The 20,625-nt window shown below is 42.9% G+C and overlaps 1 protein-coding gene across 1 annotated transcript in view; it reads left to right on the forward strand.

Moving 5' to 3' along the window:
• Positions 1 to 20,625, forward strand: part of mcm3ap (minichromosome maintenance complex component 3 associated protein) — a 104,125-nt gene that overhangs the window by 1,447 nt on the left and 82,053 nt on the right. The window contains exons 2-5 of the mRNA XM_068036198.1: positions 3,581 to 3,804; positions 7,395 to 7,476; positions 14,435 to 14,576; positions 18,042 to 18,244. Coding sequence (XP_067892299.1) covers positions 3,581 to 3,804; positions 7,395 to 7,476; positions 14,435 to 14,576; positions 18,042 to 18,244 — 651 coding nt within the window. The remainder of the gene's footprint in view (positions 1 to 3,580; positions 3,805 to 7,394; positions 7,477 to 14,434; positions 14,577 to 18,041; positions 18,245 to 20,625) is intronic.

The raw sequence follows: 20,625 nt of genomic DNA on the forward strand, positions 1-20,625 counted from the left end.
GTTATTCTTGGGACAAAGGAATTTCCTTGTCCACCAAATTTTTTTGTGTTTATAAGATTCTTCCTGACTTCGATGTAACAGCAACTTTTTAACAATGCTTTAATCTAGTAGCTTGGGCCTTCATCAGATGGAGCAAAATTCAACATGGCTAAGTGTGGATTCTGTTCTTAGAAATTGTGAACTGATTCTCTCCTTGCTCCAAAGAGCATTCTAACCCTCACCCACAACCTTAATGTTCACCTGGACAGGACCTTTCATTTAATGTCTCTTTTGAAGCATGGCAACTCCAACAGTGCAGCACACCCTCATTACTGCATATGGTGGCAGCCTAGTTTGAGCTCAAGTTTTGGTTATGAAATAGGCTTTTCTACCTTTATGTTCTTTAGTACTGTTGTTTTTCATCTGTGATAAAAGTTTGTGGTGTACAATTTATTTATCACTGCATGCTAAATGGTCCTGCATAAAAAGCTGAGCAGGGCCAACAACGGTTCTGAGAAAAGTACAAAAGGCTGTGGTTCTGTAAATACAGTTGAAAGCTTCCCAAAATATAATAGTTGGTAATGTCTTCAACAATTCTGTCTTCTATTCAGCTCTTTGCCATATTTACGTTGTTTGGTTTTAACTAGTAATCTGCAGATTACTGTCTTCAGCGACAGTTTGTTCAGTTGTAGGTGTCACGTTTATTCCATTAGATATCTTTTATCGGGTTCAGTGTCGTCTGTAAGTGGAACTGTGCCTCCTTATGATCTGGCTTCTATCTGTTGCTGCCCTGTATCTAATTGGGAGAGGTTTCTGACTCTGCATGTTAGCTGTTGGAGTTTATGCTGGAAGGTGGGATTAGAATGGTTGGCTAGCTTTTTCAGCCGGCGCAGACACAATGAACTGTAGACCTCTTTCTGTACTGTTATGGTTCTATGTGCCACCATGTGAATTCTCTCTCTTTATGGAAGACTAACTGGATAAGCACTATAGAGTGGAGACAATACTTTGAATCAATAAGTTTTTAATTTATGAAAAACAAAAACAGTGCTGGAAGCACTTGGATCAGGTAGTGCCTGTGGAGAGAAAAGAGGAGTTAACACTTCACGTGTGGGCTGTTCTCATCACAGATGATGCTAAGTGTTTCCAGAAGTTCTTTGCTTTTGGTTTGCACAGTACACAGTGAGAATTATAGATTTCCCGATGTTTTTGAAACAGAGAGCAATGTGCAAATTACTTTTTCTTTAAACCTGGAGCGCCTTAGACAGAAGTCTTTGCTGGGAAAAGTTTTACAGTATGGATGATCTTTTGGCTGCTAGCTGTAGAATCTACATAACTTTGATTGAGCTTGCCTCTCTGAGAACTGCCCTTTTCCAGCAGGCATCAGGACCCCCAAGGGACCGCAGGCATCGGGGCAAAAAACAGATCCCAAGCTCACACTTGCAGTGGGACTGATTCGGCAGTTTCACTATAGCGGCTTCCTAATTGGCTGTCCTGCATGCCCACCATCCAATTACGGACAGCGGGCGTGCTTCTGATGCTGCTGGTCCAATTAGGGTCAGCAGCTCTGAACCCTCAGCTGCCCCACCAGTAGAAGTAGTTGTTGCTGAGACAGGCAAGAGACCGAACCTCCAGCAGGTAAGTTTTTTTTTAAAAAATGAAAAATTCATGGCTGTGGCCACAGGGGCTGCCTTCCCTGCCTACAGCCTCTTAATTGTGCCTTGGAGCCTCTGCCTCTGATGGTCTCTCAGGCTACCGCAGGGAGACTGCCTCTGTTAAACTGGCGGCCTCCCCATGCGGCAGTGGTGGCGGGGGTCCCAGTGGTGAGACCACGTCGAGGAGTGTCCCAAAGTGGCACCCCGCTTTTTTACTGGCTGCCCCACTTCCCAGCCCAGGACCCAGTAAATTTCTGCCCTTTAAATCTGAGAGATAAAGTTTCTGCCCACTGCGCTGTTAATCACCGAGAGCTCCAGTCAGTAAGGTCATGTCCATTCCCTCAAACTGCTATGAATGAAAATCACAACCTTGGCATAAAACCATAATCTTTGTGGGGCTGGAAGGTGCCCGAGGATCTACCTGCTGTGTAGCCCCCCCACCTCCAAACCTGCGACTGTGGGAATGGAATAGAATAATACTGTAGACAGTCGAATCAGGTGGTGCAAGGCACACTCTCTAGACGTGTTGTCAGATGTTTAAGATTGTCAGTAGTAATACCCCTCAGGGTGAGTTATGCTGCAAGTCAGTATTGTGATCCTAAATGAATCTTGAGGAAAATCTAATGGACAAACAGGCCAGTTTCAGACTGAAGGTGTACTGTTAAAAAGGCACTATACATTCTTGGCAGGCAACACCTTCCATGGTAAATCTAGCAGGACAGAAATATTTTAAGTCAAAATATCCAGGACAGGTTAAAATACATTTTGTCACAGTAACAAAAAAACAAATTAAAATAACATACAAGAAAATAATCTTCCATGGTTAAAACTGTGAAGTTTTTGACTCCTTTTTTCCATTTTAACATTCACTGGAATATAGTTTTTCTTTTTCTGTTTTTACTCTGCCTCTTTTGAAATTGTTGACTCTTTTTGGCACTGGTTGCTGTCTGGTGCTTCACCCATGTCACTCTTGCAATAAGCCTAGACAGTGAGTTCAGCAAGCTATTCTACCATTGGGTCATTACATTTGAGTCTGAACTGTTGTCACATAAAGCCCACACGTGTGCTTCTCAAATCTGTTTGCTATACAATAGTCAGGAGCAGGAATCCTGGCTTTTTCTTTCCATCTTCCAAACTACAGAAGCGAATTTTCACTGTCCCAGCTGAGATCAGCTATCTCTGAACGTAACCAGAGATCCAACCAGAGACCTTCCTTGGTCTGTGTGGTTCAGTGACATTTTGTCTGAAACAGTAGTCATAGCAGTAAGCAGCAAATTGCCTTTTCTTTGATGGAATTGCAGGAGTGATTTCCTGTAACTTTCCAACTATAGGATGTTGTCGCACCTTTTTCCAAATTATTGTTTCCTGCTGCTCAGTATGGTATCGATGTGCTTGGTAATCCTGGCTGTGCTGGGGAGTTAAAGGGATTCAGGCATGACACCAATTGGTTGTAGCAAATCTCTTTTGTCATGCAGCAGAGATCAACACATTACAGTGTTGAGGCAGTAATTTACAATTTTAAACAGATTATTACCTGGAAGGATACTGGCCGGAGGAGCATGTGTTGTCCTCTTTTGTTCACTTCTCTTCTACCCTCTGTGCTTGTTTCGATAATATATCCAGGCAAGCATTAGGCTGCAGCCAGCACTTGCGTTTGCTTGCTCAGGCAAGTACTTGTTCATTATTTTCTATCTATCTTTCATTAGAAATCCCCTTTCCCTTATAACCTTCCTTGACCACCTGATCCAATAGGTCCAATCATAGGGCCACAGCAGATGAAGAGACCCTTTGCACGTAAAAAAATTCATCTGTCATTTTACATGAGATACAAATGGTAAATGCAGCACATGTATTGTAGCTCCTTCAAGATCCCATTTTCAGTTTTGCTGGGTTGTGTTGTGTTCTGGATAACTTTTTGAGTCTCTTGTTTTGCATTGTCCTCCCAGATTTTGCCAGCAAGTCTTCCTCTCGGAGGCTACGTCGGGGCTCCAGCACAGACAGTTTGTCCAGTGTTCCTTTGTCAGAACTCACTGCCATCCAGTGCAAAAATATTCCGGTGGACCTTAACAAGAAGGAGATCATCAAGAAGCACTTCACGCAGTTTGGCAAGGTGCAGCGGGTGTATTGCCAAACCAGTAAGAGGCTGGCAGTGGTTCACTTCTATGATCACGTGAGTATCTGAGGATCGTTGTTGCATTCACAAACAACGTACCCTCTAATTTTGTTTTTTTTTTGTAATGTGCATCCAATTTGTTTAAGTGCATGGCCCTTGAAATTTTTTGTGTGGCCGCACAGCTTAGTGGGAATATTGTTCCCAAGTTTTCATCACTGAACATGTTATCAGCACTAATGTTTTATTAACTGACATGAGAGATAATGACAGAGGAGCAGAAATCTTATCAGCAAAATAGCCTTTTTCAAAGGGGGATGATCTGTGACAGGCAGATACGTCAGTCAGTTTTCTGGATTTGTGTTTTACTTAGTTGCTGTCATAACATAAGATATTAGGAGCAGGACTATACCATATGGCCACTCAAGTCTGTTCTGCCATTCAATATCATAGCTGGTCTTCTGCCTCAACTCTACTTTATTGCCCACTTGCCATATCCCTTGATTCCCTGAGAAGTGAAAAATCTGAAATAAAAACAGAAAGCGTTGGAAATACTAAGCAGGTCTGGCAGCATCTGTGGAGAGAGAAGCAGAGTTAACATTTCAGGTCTGTGACCTTTCATCAGAAAAGTCTGTCTATCTCAGCCTTAAATATATTCAACTATGGAGCATTCATAACTCTTGGGTAGATAATTCCAAAGATTCTCAGCCCTCTGAGTGAAGACATTTCTTTTCATCTCAGTCCTAAATGATAGACTCTTATCCTGAGACTGTGCCCCATTTTCTAGATTTCCCAGTAAGGGGAAACATCTTAGTGTCTATCCTGTCGACCCCTTCAGAATCTTGTATGTTTCAATGAGATTACCTCATTCTTCTTAAACTCCAGAGAGTATAGGTAGGGCAAATTCACTCGGCCTCTCATCATAGGACAACCCTCTGATCCCAGGGACCAATCTAGTGAGTTTTTGTTGTACTGCCTCCAAGGCAAGGTATGCTTATGTTTCCTTACATATGGAAACAAAAACTGTGCATTGTGCTTCAGGTTTTCTTTCACCAATGCCCTATACAATTAGCAAGACTTCCTTATTCCTGTACTCCAATCCCCTTGCAATAAAGGCCAACATGCAACTTGCCTTCCTATTTGCTTGCTGTACCTACATGCTAATTTTCTGTGTTCGTTGTACAAGCCTTCCTAGGTCTCTCTGAGCATTGACATTTGCAAGCTTGATGCCTTTTAAAATTATTCTGCACTTCTACCAAAGTGAATAACTTCACACTTCTCTTTCCCCCCCCCCCCCACCCCACCCACAATATACCATATGCCACCTTGTTGCTCACTTACTTGACCTGTCTATATCTCTTTGAATCCTCTTCGCAGCTTACATTTCCACCTAGCTTGATATTATCAGCAAACTTGGATACATTACTCTCGGTCTCTTTGTCTAAATCATTAATATAGATTGTAAATAGCTGAGGCCCCAGCACTCCACTAGTTACAGCCTGCCAACTTGAAAATGCCCACTTATCCCTATTCTCTGCTTCCTGTCAGTTAACCAATCCTGCATCCATACTAATATATTACTGCAACTCCCTGAGCTCTTATCTTGCATATTAATCTTTTGTGTGGCACCTTATCGAATGCCTGTTGGAAATCCAAGTAGATCACATCTAGTGGTTCCCCTTAATCTACCCTACTAGTTACATCTTCAAAGAAAAGCTAGTAAATTTGTCAAACATGATTTCCCTTTTGTAAAATCATGTTGACTTTGCCTGATCATACTATGATTTTCTAAGTGCATTGTTAAGACTTTCTTAAGAATAGATTCTGACTTTTCCCAATGACTGATGTCAGGTTAACTGGCCTGTAATTCTTGTTTCTCTCACCCTCTCCTTTCTTGCCTAGCGACATTACATTTGCTAATTTCCAATTCGCTGGGACTGTTCTAGAATCTAGGGTTTCTAAAACCCTTCCAATCTTCAGGCTTACTACTGTTCTTCTCAACATTATCAGCCTCTGTTGATAACTTCCCTAGTAAGCCACGGCTGGATCTTTCTTGCTGAATTTTAGTTTTTTATTGGAGCGTATTTTTATTGACCATTTTGAGTTAATTCTTTAAATGTTTCCCACTGTTTATTTGCTGCCATACCTTTTAGTCTATTTACTCAATCACGTTTAGCCAGCTCTCCCCCCATACCTATGTAATTGGCTTTGTTTAAGTTTTAAGATTCTTGTTTTAGACTGAAGTATGTCACTGTTAAACTTAATATGGAGTTCAATTGTATTAACACTTTTTCCCACAGGATCTTTTACTATGAGGTTACTAATTAATCCTGCCTCATTACAAAATATTAGATCTAAAATAGCTTCATCTCTAGTTAGGTCTACAACTTATTGTTCTAGAAAACTGTCATTAAAACATTCTACAAACTCATTTTCCAGACTATCTTTGCCAATTGAATTTGTCCAGTCCAAAAGAAGATTAAAGTCCCCAGGATTATTACATTGTCTTTGTTACATGCTCCGGTTATTTCTTGCTTAGTACTCTGTTCATTGGTAAAACTACTGTTAGGGGCCAGTAAACTACTCCCACGAGCGTTTTCTTACCCTTGTTATTCCTAATCTACACCCATACTGATACTACTTCCTGAACTTCTGAGCTAAGATCCTTTCTGACTATGTCCTTTTGTCATCCTTTATTATCAGGTCTACTCGTCCTTTTCCATTCTGTTCGAAATGTTGTGTGCTCTGGAAATTTATTTCCCAACCTTGGTCATCATGTAACCATGTCTGTAATGGCAATTCGATCAAACTCATTTATGTCTATGTGTACAGCTAGTTTGTCTGTCTTATTGCAAATGCTACGTGCATTTAGATAAAGGGCCTTTAATTTTAGTTTTTTACTATGATGCTTTGCATGGACCTTTATTTGCTGATTTACCGTTAAACTCTCTGTCCCTTTTAGTCACACTCTGCTTGTCTTTATCCAAATCACTGCACTGCTCTATTGCCTCGACTTTTTTTCTTTAGGTTTTTAAACTTCCCTTCAACTGACCCCATCCCCCCGCTATTAGTTTAAAGCCCTATCCACAGCCCTAGTTATAGGATTCACCAGGACACTGATCCCAGCCCGGTTTAAGTAAAACGGAACATTTCCCCAATGGAACAGCTGTCTCTTTCCCCAGTACTGGGATCAGTGGCCCATGAATCGAAACCCCTTCTTCCCACACCACTCTTTGAGCCACGTGCTTAGTTCTCTAATCTGCTTGATCCTGTGCCAATTTGCATGTGGCTCAGGTAGTAATGCAGGTTATTACCCTTGAGGTTCTGCTTATTAATTTAGAAACAGTTCCTCACACACCCTGTCAATTTTGATGCTCCTTCAGCCCCTATCTTGTTGATGCTTGTTGTACTGTGACACAAAACTTTATAAACGAAATAACATGACTTGTTAAATATAAAAATGTTTCCCACTGTTTATTTACTGCCCTTATTTGACAACCCACACCTTCTTTTGGGAGGGAAAAGAAGCTTTTGCAAACCTGATAGCAACAGGACAGACTAGCCCTGTGACCCAAAACCCTATTAGTTTGAGTATTTGCACTTGTGATAGTGAATGTGGAGAGCATTAAAATGAACGTTTTTTTTTAAAGGCATCTGCGTCCAATGCAAAGAAAAAAGGAAAATCTCTACGCAAGCAAAAGATTGAAATATTTTGGCAACGGAAGAAAAACAGTGAGTTACAGTTCATTGTTATATTCTCCATCCCTGTGCCCTTGCAGTTTGCACCCTTTTTCGACTGAAGCCACACCTGTACTGGGCTGTGTTTATGCCACAAAACTTGTACAGCTCACAGGAACAGCAAAGTAAATTTGCCACATCTTAGCATAACAACATAAGAAATAGAAGCAGGAATAGGCCATACAGCCCCTCGAGCCTGCTCTGCCATTCAATAAAATCATGGTTAATCTGATGTTGGCCTCAACTCTACTTTTCCACCTGCCCCCCCCATAACCCTTGACTCCTTTTATAGTTCAAAAATCTCTCTATCTCAACCTTGAATATATTCAGTGACTCGGTCTCCACAGCTCTCTCGGGTAGAGAATTCCAAAGATCCACGACCCTGTGAGAGAAGAAATTCCTCCTTATCTCCATCTTAAATGGGCGACTCCTTATTTTGAAGCTGTGACTCCTAGTTCTAGATTCCCCACCCCATGAGGTGAAGCATCCTCTCGGCGTCTACCCTGTCAAGCCCCCTCAGAATCATCTTATGTTTCAATAAGATCATACCTCATTCTTCTAAACTCCAATGAGTATAGGCCCAACCTGCTCAACCTTTCCTCATAAGACAACCCCTTCATTCCAGGAATCAGCCTAGTGAACCTTCTCTGAACTGCCTCCAATATAAATGTATTCCTCCTTAAATAAGGAGACCGAAACTTGTACACAGTACTCCAGGTGTGGTCTTAACAATGCCCTGTACAGTTGTGGTAAGACTTTTATGCCCCCCCATAAAAAAGACCAATATTCCATTTGCCTTCCCAATTACTTGCTGTACCTACATGCTAACTCTTTGTATTTCATGTACGAGGACATGGAGTTCCCTCTACTGCAGCATTCTGTAGTCTCTCTCCATTTAAATAATATTTTACTTTTCTTTTCTTCCGACCAAAGTAGATAACCTCATAGATTCCCACATTATACTCCATCTGCCAAATTTTTGCCCACTCACTTAACCTTTGCAGACATTTGTCCTCACAACTTGCTTTTCTACTTCACTTTGTATCGTCAGCAAATTTGGCTGCAATATCTTCTGTCCCTTCATCCAAGTCATTCATACATATATATAGATTGTAAATATTTGAGGCCCCAGCACGGATCTCTGTGGCTCTCCACTAGTTTTTTAAAATTCATTCATGGGATGTAGGCGTCGCTGGCTAGGCAAGCATTTAAGCATTTTTTGCCCATCCCTAATTGCCCTTGAGAAAGTGGTGGTGAGCTGCCGCCTTGAACCGCTGCAGTCCATGTTGGGTAGGTACACCCACAGTGCTGTTAGGAAGGAAGTTCCAGGATTTTGACCCAGTGACAGTGGCGATATAGTTCCAAGTCAGGATGGTGTGTGACTTGGAGGTGGTGTTCCCATGCATTTGCTGCCCTTGTCCTTCTAGTTGGTAGAGGTCGCGGATTTGGAAGGTGCTGTTTAAGAAGCCCTAGTGTGTTGCTGCAGTGCATCTTATAGATGGTACGCACTGCTGCCACTGTGCTTCTGTGAGTATGACTATGTCAGACTGTTGCTTGACTAGTCTGTGGGACAGCTGTCCCAACTTTGGCACAAGCCCCCAGATGTTAGTAAGGAGGACTTTGCAGGGCTGACAGGGCTGGGTTTCCCGTTGTTGTTTCCGCTGCTTTGGTCGATGCCGGGTGGTCCGTCTGGTTTCATTCTTTTTTATTGACTTCGTAGAAATTAGATACAATTGAGTGGCTTGCTAGGCCATTTCCGAGGGCATTTAAGAGTCAACCACATTGCTGTAAGTGAACCAGATGAGTTTTTACAACAATCGACAATGGTTTTATGGCCATCATTAGACTAGCTTTTTAATTCCAGATTTATTAATTGAATTCAAATTCCACCTTCTGCTGTGGTGGGATTCGAACCCATATCCCCTGAGCAATACTCTGGGTTACTAGTCCAATGACAGTACCGCTACGACACCGCCTCCCCTTACAGTTTGCCAAGCTGAAAATGACCCATTTATCCCGACACTGTTTTCTGTTCGGTAGCCAAAGCTCTGATATATTATCCCCAACACCATGAGCTCTTAACTTGTGTAGTAATCTTTTAGTAGTGTGGTAGAATGCCTTTTGGAAATCCGAATACACTACACCTACTGCTTCCCCTTAATACATCCTCAAAGAACTCTAATAAATTTGTCAAACACAATTTTCCTTTCATAAAACCATGTTGACTCTGCTTGATTGTATTATGATTTTCTAAATGCCCTGCTACTTCCTTAATAATAGATTCCAGCATTTTCCCAACGACAGATGTTATGCTAACTGGCCTGCAGTTTTCTGCTTTCTCTCTCCCTCCTATCTTGAATAGGTGCATTTGTTATGATCCCTGTGGAGATCAACAAACCAAAATAACCAAATTTACCGAATGACCCCAATAAAAAAACACCAAATGGCCAAGATTTCACTTCTATAACTTTTACTCTTACCTTCAAACCGAAATCAACATAAATCAAACATGAATTAACAGACAAATCACAGTCAATACATATTTTACCAATTGCACGTTAACTATCAGATATAGCAAAGATAGATCTCGCAAATTTACTGGATAGTCCACTCAGCATATATGGCACCAGTTACTGCTACGAAGTCCTTCAAAGCTTTGAACTTCCTCAGGTAGATCTCCACCTTTCTTGCAAGATGCAGACATCGGTTCTCATCCGACAGCAGTTCCCCTTCAATCCTGAACTCCATGGGTATGGTTTCCACCAAAAATGGCGCACTACTCCAGTACCTCCTCCGCTCTGCTCACAACAGTCTTGATGGCGTGGATCCACCAGCATTAACTTAAGTAACCAAAACAGCGGCAAACTCGTGTTTGCCTATGCCAGCTCTCGGATCCCGCTTTCACCTCCTTCAGCCTGCTTGCACTGTCTGATCTTGCTTGCACACTCTGATCTTGTGATCTGAGCTTGGATGGCTCTGAGTCTGTTTTTTTTCTGGTTCCCACCAGTTCCATCTCCCCAGAACCCTGAAGATTTTTAGTTTCACTTTTAGTTAGGGACTCTCTCATTTAAAAAAAGCAAGCTTTGAAAGCAGTTAGTGCAGCTACAGAACACTCTTCAGACAACAGCTTGCACCTGCTTCTCCACGGTCTCGCAAACTGTGGACGCCATCACACATTACAATTGTGGTTTTCTAATCTACTGGGACCTTTCCAGAATCTAGGGAATTTTGGAAGATTACAATCAATGCAGCCACTATCTCTGCAGCAACTTCTTTTAAGACCTGAGGATGCAGACCATCAGATCCAGGGACTTGGCAGCCTTTAGTCCTATTAGTTTTCCTAGTACTTGTTCTCTAGTGATAGTGAATGTTTGAAGTTCCTCTCTCCTTCCCCCACCACCCCCCCCCCCCCCCCCCCGACTTTCCAGTATTATTGGGATGCTTTTAGTGCCTTCTACCATGAAGGCAGGTACAAAATATTTGTTTAAAGTCTCTGCCATTTCTTTCTTTCCCATTATTAATTCTCCAGGCTCCTCCTCTCAGGGACCAATGTTTACTTTAGCTACTCTCTTCCTTTAATTTACTTGATAACTTCCATAGTTAGCCACAGATGGTTCATCCTTCTCGTAGAATCTTCCTTGCTCAATGGAATATATTCTTGTTGAGAATTATGAAATGCCTCCATAAATGTCTGCCACTGCTTATCTACCATAACTTTTAATCTACTTTCCCTTTCCACTTTAGCCAACTCTGCCTTCATACCTTTTTAATTGTATTTATTTAATTAAGACACTAGGTTTAGATTCTAAGTTTCCCTCAAACTGAATGTAAAATTCTTCGTTTTATCGCTGTTCCCTAGAGGATCCTTTACAATGAGGTCATTAATTAATTCTGTCTCATTGCACATTACTAGATCTAAAATAGCCTGTTCCTTTGTTGATTCCAGAATGTAGTATTCTAAGAAACTGTCCCAAATACTCGTCCTCGAGGCTACCTTTGCCAATTTGATTTATCTAATCTATATGAAGATTAAAGTTGCTCACGATTATTGCAGTACCTTTTTTGCAAGTTCCCATTGTTTTCTGATTTGTATACTTTGTCTTACAGTGGCAGTGCAGTGAAGGTTCACTAGTTTGGTCCCTGGGATGAGGGCGTTGTCCTATAGTGAGAGTCCTATAAGTAAATTGGGCCTGTACTCTGGAGTTTACAAGAATGAGAGGTGATCTCATTGAAACATATTAGATCCTAAATTCTATAGGGTAGACAGAGATTATTTCCACTGGTCGGGGAATCTAAAACACGGGGGCACAGTCTCAGGATAAGGGGCCAATCATTTAGGACTTGGATGAGGAGAAATTATTTCACTCAAAGGGTTGTGAATCTTTGGAATTCTCTACCCCAGAGGGTTGTGGATGCTCTATCATTGAATACATTTAAGGCTGGGATAGACAGACTTTTGGTCTCTCGGAATTGAGGGGTATGGTGAGTGGAGTTGAAGCCCAAGATCAGCCATGATCGTTTTGAATGGTGGAGCAGGCGCGATGGGCCATGTGGTCTACTCCTCCTCATTTCTTGTGTTTGTGTTCCTACAGTGTAGCTACTGTTAGGGGGGGTGCTATACACTACTCCCGCCAGTGACTTCTTTCCCTTGCTATTTCTTATCTCCACCCAAACTGATTCTACATGTTGATCTTCTGAGCTAAGATCATTTCTCACTACTAATCTAATGGATATAGATAGGTAAAGTGAGTGGGCAAAGATCTGGGCGGCACAGTGGTGCAGTGGTTAGCACCACAGCCTCACAGCTGCAGCGACCCCGGTTCAGTTCTGGGTACTGCCTGTTTGGAGTTTGCAAGTTCTCCCTGTGACCGCGTGGGTTTCCGCCGGGTGCTCTGGTTTCCTCCCACAACCAAAGACATGCAGGTTGATAGGTAAATTGGCCATTGTAAATTGCCCCTAGTGTAGGTAGGTGTAGGAGAATGGTGGGGATGTGGTAGGGAATATGAGATTAATGTGGGATTAGTATAAATGGGTGATTGTTGTTCGGCACAGACTTGGTGGGCCGAAGGGCCTGTTTCAGTGCTGTATTTCTAAATAAATAAAAAAATAAAATAATCCTTTATTAACAGAGCTATCCCACCTCCTTTTCCTTTCTGACCTATCCTTCTGAAGTGTCATGTAACCCTGAATATTCAGTTCCCCAGTCCTGGTCACCTTGCAACCACATCTCTATAATGGACATCAGATCATACCCATTCATTTCTATTTGTTCCATCAATTTATCTATCTTGTTATGTATCATCCCAGCTGCTGGCCTTGGTACATCCAATTTACTGCTAATGGAATATTAACCCATTTAGTATCATGTAGCATTTCTGCTCCATTTTTAAAAAAAGGGTTGAGTTCTAAATTTTTGAATGTTTAATATGAATCAGAATGACACTGTTTGTAGTATTTTCCATGCAAAAGTGACCCTATTTTGGTGATGTGCATGTGTGAGAGACCCATGTGTCTAGAGCTGGCATCTGTACATAACAGTGTAAAAACAGCTTGAGAGGTGGTAATAAGGAACTGTGTTGATTGAATGATAAATATTAGCCTGGACACTGAGGATTCCTTACTCCACATATTGTGCCACTGGATCTTTCATTTCGACCTGACGAAGTGGCCTGGGCTCAGCTTAGCATTTCATCTGATCAGAATCGCTGAGAGTGTTGCAGTCCCCTAGAACTGCGCTATGTGCCACGGTAGATTATATTTTTAAATCTTAGAATTGGGCCTGAACCAATTTCCTCTGGGCAATGATAATTGGAAAAGAATCGAGAGGAGATAAGAATTTTTTTTTTACTCAGCAAGGTCTGATGATCTGGAATGCAATGCCTGAATATTTGGTGAAAGCAGATTAGATTAGATTAGATTAGAGATACAGCACTGAAACAGGCCCTTTGGCCCACCGAGTCTGTGCCGACCATCAACCACCCATTTATACTAATCCCATATTCCTACCACATCCCCACCTGTCCCTATATTTCCCTACCACCTACCTATACTAGTGACAATTTATAATGGCCAATTTACCTATCAACCTGCAAGTCTTTTGGCTTGTGGGAGGAAACCGGAGCACCCGGAGAAAACCCACGCAGGCACAGGGAGAACTTGCAAACTCCACACAGGCAGTACCCAGAATCGAACCCGGGTCCCTGGAGCTGTGAGGCTGCAGTGCTAACCACTGCGCCACTGTGCCGCCCTTGATTGAATGACAACTTTCAAAAGGGAATTGGATAAATACTTGAAAATAAAACCTTGCAGGGCAATTAAGGGTCAGCCAAGAGTGCTGCCACTAAGCCAAACTGAAACTTGAAATTAGTGATTAGCTGACACCAAGTTTTGCTTTTGAAACTCTGGACATTGTAGAAAGAAGGAAAGGCTGAAGGCGGTGCAGTTTTGAGGTGCTGATAAAAAGAATGAGTTGGAGGAGGATGCTGTGCTTTATTTGGTAACAATGGTGCATCTATTCCTTGTAAATGGGTTTATGAATTTGTTCAGCATGGTTGTCCTTTCCCATCTCGGTTGTGACACAGACAATGGTGATTAAATAGGTGCAGATCATCTTCAATTCTGCAACACACTGCTGCTTACATTATCTTGAATATTATTTTGCAGGCACTGCATTTCACAAAAATATAAACAGTATTATTTTCTATTCTCCCCCCACCCCCCCCCCCCCCCCCCCCCCAGCACCTTTCTCTGACCAAGAGGTAGTTTGGTCCAGGGTCGCTTCTGATATTTGTATTGATTGACTTCCCTCCCAGATGCTTGGTTCTTATCAGCTTGTGGGATGGTATTGATGCAGTAAAACCTGGATAATGACCACTGCACTGATATCTCATATCAAGTGATTATGAAGTAATGACTTGGATCTTTTCTTCCCCCTCTTGCCCTGCACCTTCAGGTCCTGGGAAGAAGTCTTCTCTGGAGGAAATGGATGTACCAAAAGAAGAGGAGGAGAAACGCAGCAAGGATAAAGCTAACTTTGATCAGTCGTCTCTGCGCAATCCAACTGCAAGATCTTCTGCAGGAAATACTGCGAACAGGTGATGCCATTTTACACACATCCCGTGGATCTCCCATGGTGTTGCCCGTAGAAGCTCAGGCAAAAGTGAAATCCCTTTGAATCCTTTAGTGATACTGGAGGTTTAGATATATGGAGATCTGGAACTCATGCAGCTTCATCTAGGGGTAGCTGTGCAGCTGCAGGCCTGTCTGTATGGCAGATCAGTACATAATGAGGAAAATCGTATTGCATTACTATTTAGAGGTATGACAGAATCATGGTCCAAAATAGAGTGCAGATTGTACATTTAATATGTGGGCCACTTTTTACTACAACCTCCCTTTTGTCACCAAATTTTTTTCTTCTGACCTTTTCTACATGAATCTGTTGATTTCTTGCCAGGTTCTGGTTACATGGATGCCAGACACACTCCAGCACATAGCTGCCATGTCTGTTATTCATGTGTGAACCAAGTTTTAAGAGAGCATTTGACTGAGGAAGCATTGCAGCTGAGTCTGATCTGGTCCTCCCCTGTGTCCATATGAACACTTTCAACAGTGTAGTGATTTGGAGCAGGAGCTCCAAATGATCTTTCTCCTGTCTAGTACAGGTATGCTGGGGCCAGTTGTCAGACTCCAACACCAACCTGGGGTGAGGCTGGCTAACCTGGCACAGACTTGGTATAAAATCTGACCACGGGTGTATTAATTCTCCCCCATTCAGATTAATATCACAAAGTTCTGAAAGGCAACTTCCAGTGGTCAATAATTTGTCTTCAAGTATTGGCATTATGTAACACCTTTAATGTAGAAAAATATCCCAAGTACTACTTCACAGAGGCATATTCAGAGAAAAGGTCAGAATTGGAGGGACCAAATATTTAGGGAGAAGCGAGGGTTTTGGGGCCAGAGGAGGTTTCAGAGATGGGAAGTGGTGAGGCCATGAAGGGATTTAAATAAGAGGATGCAAAATTTTAAAATTGAAATGTTGAGGGACTGGGAGCCAATGTAAGTCAGCGAGCACAGTGTGATGGGTGAATGGGACTTGGTGTGGGATTGAATATGGGCAACAGAGTTTTGGATGAGTTGAGGTTTGTGGTGTATATGAGGCTAATCGGGAGAGCATTGGAATTTTTGGGTCTGGAGGTGGCAGAGGCACAGATAAGGGTTTCAGCAGTAGATGGGCTGAAATGAATGATATGGAGTTGAAAATGGCAGGTCTTTGTGATGGAATTGATGACAAGGGTGCAGAGTTTAATACAGGGGCTGAAACTTATGGCTTCCTTCTTCCCAGTGTAAACTGGAAGAATTTGCAGCTTTGAGGAAGTGACAAAGTTGATTGATGAGGGAAGGGCTGTAGATGTCATATACATGGACTTCAGTAAGGCGTTTGATAAGGTTCCCCATGGTAGGCTGATGGAGAAAGTGAAGGCGCATGGGGTCCAAGGTGTACTAGCTAGATGGATAAAGAGCTGGCTGGGCAACAGGAGACAGAGGGTAGCAGTGGAAGGGAGTTTCTCAAAATGGAGACATGTGACCAGTGGTGTTCCACAGGGATCCGTGCTGGGACCACTGTTGTTTGTGATATACATAAATGATTTGGAGGAACGTATAGGTGGTCTGATTAGCAAGTTTGCAGACGACACTAAGATTGGTGGAGTAGCAGATAGTGAAGGGGACTGTCAGAGAATACAGCAGAATATAGATAGATTGGAGAGTTGGGCAGCGAAATGGCAGATGGAGTTCAATCAGGGCAAATGCGAGGTGATGCATTTTGGAAGATCCAATTCAAGAGTGAACTATACAGTAAATGGAAAAGTCCTGGGTGAAATTGATGTGCAGAGAGATTTGGGTGTTCCGGTCCATTGTTCCCTGAAGGTGGCAACGCAGGTCAATAGAGTGGTCAAGAAGGCATACGGCATGCTTTCCTTCATCGGACGGGGTATTGAGTACAAGAGTTGGCAGGTCATGTTACAGTTGTATAGGACTTTGGTTCGGCCACATTTGGAATATTGCGTGCAGTTCTGGTCGCCACATTGCCAAAAGGATGTAGATGCTTTGGAGAGGGTGCAGAGGAGGTTCACCAGGATGTTGCCTGGTATGGAGGGCGTTGCTATGAAGAGAGGTTGAGTAGATTAGGATTATTTTCATTAGAAAGACGGAGGTTGAGGGGGGACCTGATTGAGGTGTACAAAATCATGAGAGGTATAGACAGGGTGGATAGCAAGAGGCTTTTTCCCAGAGTGGGGGATTCAATTACTAGGGGTCACGAGTTCAAAGTGAAAGGGGAAAAGTTTAGGGGGGATATGCGTGGAAAGTTCTTTACGCAGAGGGTGGTGGGTGCCTGGAACGCGTTGACAGCGGAGGTGGTAGACGCGGGCACGATAGCGTCTTTTAAGATGTATCTAGACAGATACATGAATGGGCAGGAAGAAAAGAGATACAGAGCCTTAGAAAATAGGCGACATGTTTAGATAGAGGATCTGGATCGGCGCAGGCTTGGAGGGCCGAAAGGCCTGTTCCTGTGCTGTAATTTTCTTTGTTCTTTGTCTGTCTGACATCCAGTCTTGGATAGAACAAACAGGCTGACCACAAAGGCTGAGGGAGCTGGTGGATAGGTAGACTTGGGCGTCATCATCATCAGTTGCTCTTGCCACGCTCCTTCCTTGGTGTCCTGGACCTTGTCAAAGGCTGCAGGGAGGAGGAGGAGGTAGTATAGTTTACCACAATCAGTCACACAGGATACAAGTTTTGATTTGAATTACGGTCATTTTGATGCTGTGGGATGGCAGAAACCTGAAGAAGTTGAAACATGGCATTGTGGGAAAGATGAGTACAAATTTGGGAGGTGACAAAATGTTTGAAGACTTGATCTTGAGTCCCGGAGGTGAAAGAACGGCTTTTCCCAATCGCCATCGGAACATTAATAGAACCTTCTGTACTGATTTATTCAAGGGTATTGTGTGTATTAACCTCTATTGAAGGTCAGAGGGGATTATTTTTCTGTGCTGCTGGGTACAAGAAACAGTATTCAATTATTCTGACTGTTAGTTGTTCCCCTGCCTTATTGTTATGATTCCTTAAGTTTACCATGATGAAGTTCTCATTTCAAATCTCAAAATATGCTGACTGTTTTTAAGATGAGCTTCAATGGGGTGGTCTCTGGTCACTGAGTGAGTTTGTCAGTCTTGGACAGGGGTGGATCCTGGCTGGCAGTGGGTGGAATTTAGGCAATGATGGATTCTAGCTAACACTGGGTGGTGTTTAGGCAGGGGTGGATCCTGGCCAATACTGGGTGAGTTTGTCAGTCTACAGTGGTTGATCCTGGAACACAGTAGGTGGGTTCACTCATGAAGGATGCGCTGCATGAAGATGCTCACAAGCTGCATGATCAAGTCCTGTCTGTTGAGGGCAAAGTAAATGTCAGGGGTTAAAGGAGGGTAGAAATGTGGGAAGAACTGGGGTTTAAAACAGTCAGATTTTTATTAACTGGATTTGCTCTGCAGGTCGCCAGTTAAGAAAGCATCTTCTTCAAAGACTCTGCAGTTTGAGAATGAAACCCAAGATTCTCCGGGGATGGAAGATCAGGTATCCGTTTCTGAGCGTGGGATACTACCTTCTTCCCTCAGTCATCTAATTGGCATAGTTGCCATTACTCCTGAGGAGAAATACAGGGTACTTGACCAGCGGGACAAACTAATGAGACAAGGTAAAGATAGTCCACTCACTTCCTTCAAATAATAGGTGTTGCTATGGGTACCTGCATGAGTTCTAGTTATGCCTGTCTTTTTGTGGGATATGTCGGACATTCCTTGTTCCAGTCCTACCCAGGCCCCCTGCCTCACCTCTTTTTCCGGTACATTGATCACTGTAGCGGTGTCACTTCCTGCTCTCGCCCCGAACTGGAAAACTTCTTCAACTTTGCTTCCAATTTCCACCTTTCTCTCACCTTTACATGGTCCATCTCCAACACTTCCCTTCCTCAACTTCTCAGTTTCCCTCTCCGAGGAATAGACTGTCCACTAATAGTCTTTATAAGCCCACCAACTCCCACGGTTACCTTGAGTACACTTCCTCACACCCTGTTTCCTGTAAGGATTCCATCCCATTCTCCCAGTCTCTCCATCTCCGACACATCTGCTCTAATAATGCAACCTTCCACAACAGTGCTTTTGACATGTCTTCTTTTTTCCTCAACAGAGGATTTTCCCCCACTGTGTCTGATCTATGTCCGGCACTTCTGCCCTCACCCCTTCCCCTCCCACCGAGAACCACTGCAGGGTTCCTCTTGTCCTCACTTTCCACCGCACCAGCCCCCACATCCAAGGGATTATCCTCTGCCATTTCTGCCACCTCCAACATAATGCCACCACCAAACACATCTTCCCATCCCCTGTCAGCATTCCGAAGGAATCGTTCCCTCCGCGACACCCTGGTCCACTCCTCCATCATCCCCAACACCTTGTTCCCTTCCTGTGCAATCACAGGAAGTGAATTACCAGCCCTTTTACCTCCTTTCTCCTCACGATCAAAGGCCCCAAACACTCCTTCAAGGCGAAGCAGGGATTTACTTTTACTTCCTTCAATTTAGTATACTGATTTCACTGCTCACAATGTGGTTGCCTCTACATTGGGAACGCTTTGCGGAACACTGCCGCCCAGTCCGAAAGCATGCCCCCGAGCTTCTGGTTGCTTGCGACTTCAACACCCCCACCCCCGCTCTCATGCCCACATTTCTGTCTTTGGCCTGCTGCATAAATGCAAGCTTGAGGAGCAGCACCTGATCTTTCGATTAGGCACTCTACAGCCTTGCAGACTCAACCTTGAGTTCAACAATTTCAGAGCAAGACTGGCCTTTTTTCATATTTTTATTTTTTAATTATTTTATTTTTTAACCATGTGCCTGTTTCTTCATGTGGAGAGAACTGCTCATTATTCTGCCATTAACACTCTCTCTGGATTAATGCTTTGAATTTCACAACGCTCTTTACCTTTATCCCATGGCAGCTTTGTTAGTTAATCTCTCCTGCCCTTTTCCCTATTACACACCTTCCTTTTGTTCTCTTCCTCACCAAACGCCCCCTCCCCTTCACTTGCTTAAAACCCAATTCTTTCTAATCTTTACCAGTTTTGATGAAAGGTCACAGATCTGAAACGTTAACTTTGCTTCTCCCTCCACAGATGCTACCTGACCTGCTGAGTATTTCTAGCACTTTGATTTTAACAACGATGCATCACTTCTAGGTGAAATTCATTAATTTTAAGATAGTAATTATCTCCAATTACACTGCTTATTAATTTACAAAAATAATTTGCCCAAGAGCTAGATTTTCCATCCATTGATAGTGAATCATCTAGTTGTCCTTCTGTTTTTTTCCATTTTTTAAATTCCCTCTCTTCTCCCTCTTCCTTTCCTTCTCATACATGCTTTTCATTGTCTTAGTTGCTCAATTTGTCTCCAACATTTTCTGCCCTCTCCCTACTTCCTTTCAAGATGTCTCCTCCTTTGTCTTTTTTTCCATTCTTCTATATTTCTCCTATTCCTTATGCCTCTGACACTCTTTTTCTGAATCTTTGGCACACAAGTCCCATCTCTCCATCTCACATTCACTTGATGTTAGACTTAGGACTGTCAGCCCTGTGAAAATGACCATGTCTCTTTCTGTGCAAAGAAAGAAATGTGTCCTGGGTGCGAGGAGAGATTGTGATGGGGCCTCAGGCTGGGTGGGAGCAGGGTTTGGGTGCATTTGGAGATCGGGGAAGGAGCGCAGTTTTCCTGCATCCACTTCCTTGACTGGTAATGAGACATTTGGAAGCTGCCTCAACAAATGCCAGTGAGCGAAAATGTAGGCTGGGGCTGGCCTTTTAACTGATTCATTGTTATTCAAGCCTAGTTTATGGGGAAATAAATAAAGAATTTACAAATAATTTCCCCACAAGACTGAAGAGAGGTTTTCAGGAGATGTTTTGCAGGCACGTATTCCATATAGAATAAAATAACACAATGATGGGACTATTTAAGAATTGCAGAAGATAAGGATGCAAAAAAGCATCAGAGGGCCGAATGAAGGGGTTTGGAGTGTGTTAATT

The sequence above is a fragment of the Heterodontus francisci genome, chromosome 7 (assembly GCF_036365525.1).
Source record: "Heterodontus francisci isolate sHetFra1 chromosome 7, sHetFra1.hap1, whole genome shotgun sequence".
Taxonomy (NCBI): Eukaryota; Metazoa; Chordata; class Chondrichthyes; order Heterodontiformes; family Heterodontidae; genus Heterodontus; species Heterodontus francisci.